We start from the raw sequence: 4,596 nt of genomic DNA, 5'->3' as shown, positions 1-4,596 counted from the left end.
ACAGAGCAAGATTACATAAACAGAGAACATACATATCAACATATACTAATTTATCTGAACAACTAGGCAATGACTGTTGTCAAGGACAAATGTATAGTAAAAAGCACAAAGCAGTCGGCTCATTTTTGGCACAAATGGAACCCCATACTAGGCATCTGCAGTGTGACGCCGGGTGCAGTGGGACATCTGCAGTGTGACGTCAGCCGGGTGCGCTTGACCATGCTTCAGTTTTTTACGCCTTGGGAGTGAGAATGGGTTGTAATAGCTTGATCTCTGACTTGTACTTCTAAATTTGAGGTAAGCGTTTATTTATTTATTTATTACATAAGTTGTTATAGCAGAAAATTATAAATTATAAAAAATCATAACATGGTATTTGTTTTTGCAGAGATCTTGATCATTTGTCTTCTCATCATCTTCATCATGGCGCTGGTTCTTCATCTGCTGATGCTGTTTCTTCTCTCCGGTGGTTCGGCCAGAGTTGTGACAGATTTTGAGCAGGAATGTGGTCAAAGTTTTGCAGGTGGAAAATCACCAACAAGATTTTCTGGACCACCACAGTATCAGCAGATCTGCCAAACTCTAAATGGTGTTGTTTATTATGCCACATATTATGATACTTGCAACAAGATCCCAGTGTACTCAGCCTACAGGTTTAAAGGGAAAATGAGCTGCACAAGAAAAAACAATTGGTACATTGAACCTCAAGTAAGTGAAATATTACTCAAATTCTATTAAAGGTTATATCCTGTTATTGTTCAGTATTTGTAGTTTGTATTAGTTGGTTGTAAGAATGGTTTTCCATGGAGTAGATAGAGTCTTTTCAAATTTACTGACACCAGTACGGTAATTAAAGTAATACCAAAAATATGACCTTTCTATTAATAAAAAACAACCCAGCATATAATAAAATACTAAAGCAAGTAACAAGACAAGCAGATTCTAGCAGACCATTTCACAAAATGAAGTTTGTTGAGTCTCACATTATAAATCAGATAAACCATTGAAGCCAAAAAGGATTAAGATATTTCTGTATGTAAAACATGTTCAAGGTAACATGATGAACTGCACCTGTCGTAGCACACCTGCATGAACTTGAGGAGAACTGACTTTATATATTAAAGTGATTGCAAACATGGCTGAGAAAAGTTCATTCTGAAAAAGCTCTAACAGTGTTTGTTTGCAGATCCACATATGAGCAAATCAGGCCATAGAAAAATGCCTTTGCTGTTTATCCTCTTGGATAGCATCTACTTCTACACTTTAATTAAGGTGAAATATTACAAATAAATTATAATAATACAACAACAATATTTAATAATATAATAGTTTATATATATACTTTTTTTTTTTTAATCCAGAACTTGATTTATGCGATCCATGGAGGAGAAAATATCCCAACAAAACTGAATATTCATGCTATTGTTCATCACTAAAATCATATTCACAAATAGACTACTTTTTGATTTCTAATAATTTATTTCACCAGATTTTTGACTGTTCCTATGAGTCTATTGTGATTTCTGATCATGGCCCAGTTAAACTTGATTAGGGACCTTGTAGATGGAGGTTACACCCAAGATGGCTCCATGATTCAAAATCCAGTTCATTGGAATTCATATAGATTTATTCTTCTAGATTTATTCTTCTGCTACACAAGTTCCTTAAATAATAAAATTAATAAAATTAAATTGGAAACAAAATTCAAATGAAAGAATAAGAAAATTGGCACAAGATATTTACACAGATCAGTCCTCTTTGCTCATTTTAAGAGCGCAGTATAATGAACTATCTGCAGCAAAAGCTGTAGCCAGCTTAATCCGTCTCAAGCAAACATTTTATATGGAGAGAAGTCAGGCAGACTTTTAGCTTGGCAGGTTAAACAACCAATCGAGTAAAGCAATAAATAGCATTTACACAACAGCTGGAAATCTGACATCAGATCCAGTTGAGATTAATTAAACTTTCACAAAGTATTTCCAATCGTTATATATTGCAGAATCTACAGGCCAGAGTATGCAGCAAACTATATTTTTAGACAATCTCAAGTTCCCATCTATGAACAGTGAAGCCAAAAGACAATTAGATGAACCCTTAACTAGTGAAGAAGTTTTAAATGCAATAGTGAAGATGAAGAGTGGTAAAACAGCTGGCCTTGATGGGATACCTATTGAAATATACAAAACCTTTAAAGATAAATTAGTGATTCTGTTAAATGTATAAAGAGTCTCTACTCGAGGGCTGCCTTCCCCCTTCTCTTAGAGATGCGTTTATGACACTCATCCCCAAACCTGATAAGCCCCAAGACAGATGTGAATCATATAGACCATGTGAGCGCTTGTGAGCGCTTGCAGTCCTTTTGGAAAGAAGTAATTGGTGTATTATCTATTCTTGGTCTTCTTCCACCTGCCTTATCTTTGAAAATACATGAGCAGTAGCTTGTAAAGCTGTGTAACACCAATCTGTGGCCAGATTGGTGCCAATTATTCTCATGTCTGCATTGTAATGCACAACTTTGCCTCTCCTTGTTGTAAAACAACGTGCCTCCAAACAACTTTAGCCAATTGACAGTGGGTGGACTTTAAGTATTATGCTTTTGTTTCTCTTCTAACGTGAACTGTTCTTAATATTCAATTGATTCAATATTGCAGCTTGATGATGTGACAGCAGGATCAAACATGGCATCTGAGGGGTCTGTGAATAAAACACTACGTGGAGAATATCAAGCTCTCAATGCAAATTATGAGAACACTGATTACGACAAAGGTCATCTAGCACCAGTCTCCCAGGCGGAATCACAGAAATGTGCTGACGCCACCTTCACTCTCACTAATGCTGCTCCACAAAACTCCTCTTTTAATCGAGGTCAGTGGAGGGTACTAGAAGCAAATATTGCGGGTAATCTATCTGACCAATGTCTACCAACTTATACTGTTTACATTGTAACAGGGGTGACACCAGGTACAAGTAATATAAGTAATGTGACTGTGCCTAATTATTTCTGGACTGCATACTGCTGCTTAGACAACAACAACAAATGTCAAATCTCAAGAGGATTTATTGGAGAGAATAAGAACATCCTTCCCGAGAACATGACTGTGACAGATTTAGAGACAGAGTTAGAAAAACATTATGTCAGTTCTTTTAAGGTGTTTCATAGCTCTACATTGGCAAAGAAACAACAAAGTAAAGCATTCAAAATAAATGTAACGTCTAGTCAGTTTTGGTTTCGTTTTCTCTGTGTTTTGTTCCTGTTGTACCTGCCTAGTTAGTTTCCCTGGTTATTAAAGCAACACCAAGGAACTTTTCCTCTGCGGTCGCCCTACAGGTTGGAAGCGGAATTGCCCATTACCGCTGTCGTAAATAATTTAGCCTACCGCATCCTACTGTCGCACGCGCACGCGCGCACGTTCGCTGTTTATCCAGCACCGGCTTTGGAATCAACAATGGCCACAGACCAAAAACGCTAACGTAAACATAAACTAAGAATCAACAACTTTGGAAGCGATCAAACATTTGAGGTGATTTTGGAAGTTATTGTAATCTTCACGGCATTCAACTCAGAACAGCAGTGCAGGAAAACAGTTTTTCAGTTTATAAACTGTAAAGTTTATTTACTGTTTATAAACACAAAATTACGTGCTTATCACTAATTATATGTTCGCACGATAGCTAACGCCTTATCTAACATGAGCCAATCGAAATATAAAACAATCTAACATGTACACACATGCACAGTGTTTGAAAACTAAAAAAACGAAAAAATATTATTACTATTACTAATATTATATAACAAAAAAGTCAAGTGACCATCAGTCTTGCATCTTGTAGCCTCCTTCAGCTCTTGCCAACGAGTGTCAGCCGGTTCAATGTTCACTCTAGTTCAAGATCATGCTCCCGTTTTCTTTTCCTCGCCTCCTCCGACATCATACCCTTCCTTTTATTTCCAGACTCCGTCATGATGACAATTCAAAAGCTACCCGGCTGCTAGGTATCTTACATTTAGTTGTAGTCTGTCGAGTACGCTCCACCTATCGGCAATTGTAACGCTTGCCGTAAAGCAAGTCAAATTTGTAGTTTTCTTATGTCTCATTAGAACTACAGAAACGCGACCCGATCTGGCAATCTTACATAGCGTGGATATACCAGATAAAGGACCGCAAAGCGGTGGCATAAGTGCCTTTCACCCTGTCACGACTTGATGAACCACTGAAACGATTTTGGAAACATTATTTGAAGGTAAAAAAATCCTACTTAGTGTTGCTTTAATTATCTCAACACCTGTTCTGTTTCAGTCAATCATCCTCTGTGTATTTAAGCCCTCAGTCTCCTGTGCTTCATTGTCTGGTATCGTCTTACGATTAACATGGTTGTGTTTGTTTATTTTTGTATTCCCTGTTGGATTTATTAAAGACTATTTTTGTTCATTACTCCTTCGTCGTGTGCTTCTACAGCGAAACCGTGACAATAAAGTCAAAATCTATTGTCTGAAAGAGAAAGGGAACTCGCACTGCGTCAGTGACGCTATTGGGGAACGCCTCAGTGTGACTTTTTATTTTATTTTATTTTTTCTTACAATTCACGAGTTCACACTTA

At 37.1% G+C, this 4,596-nt stretch overlaps 1 protein-coding gene across 1 annotated transcript; it reads left to right on the top strand.

Annotated features, from left to right (window-relative positions):
• Positions 1 to 264: 264 nt before the first annotated feature.
• Positions 265 to 4,415, top strand: LOC309495070 (endonuclease domain-containing 1 protein-like). Its single transcript, XM_082164623.1, has 3 exons — positions 265 to 297; positions 389 to 708; positions 2,652 to 4,415. The coding sequence occupies exons 2-3, from the start codon at positions 424 to 426 to the stop codon at positions 3,270 to 3,272; spliced, it is 906 nt and encodes a 301-aa protein (XP_082020749.1). The 5' UTR covers positions 265 to 297; positions 389 to 423; the 3' UTR covers positions 3,273 to 4,415.
• Positions 4,416 to 4,596: the final 181 nt, after the last annotated feature.

The sequence above is a fragment of the Leuciscus leuciscus genome, assembly GCF_965113295.1.
Source record: "Leuciscus leuciscus genome assembly, chromosome: 3".
NCBI classification, from domain to species: Eukaryota; Metazoa; Chordata; class Actinopteri; order Cypriniformes; family Leuciscidae; genus Leuciscus; species Leuciscus leuciscus.
Note: the sequence above shows the minus strand (reverse complement) of the source record. Positions and strands in the feature narration are given on the sequence as shown.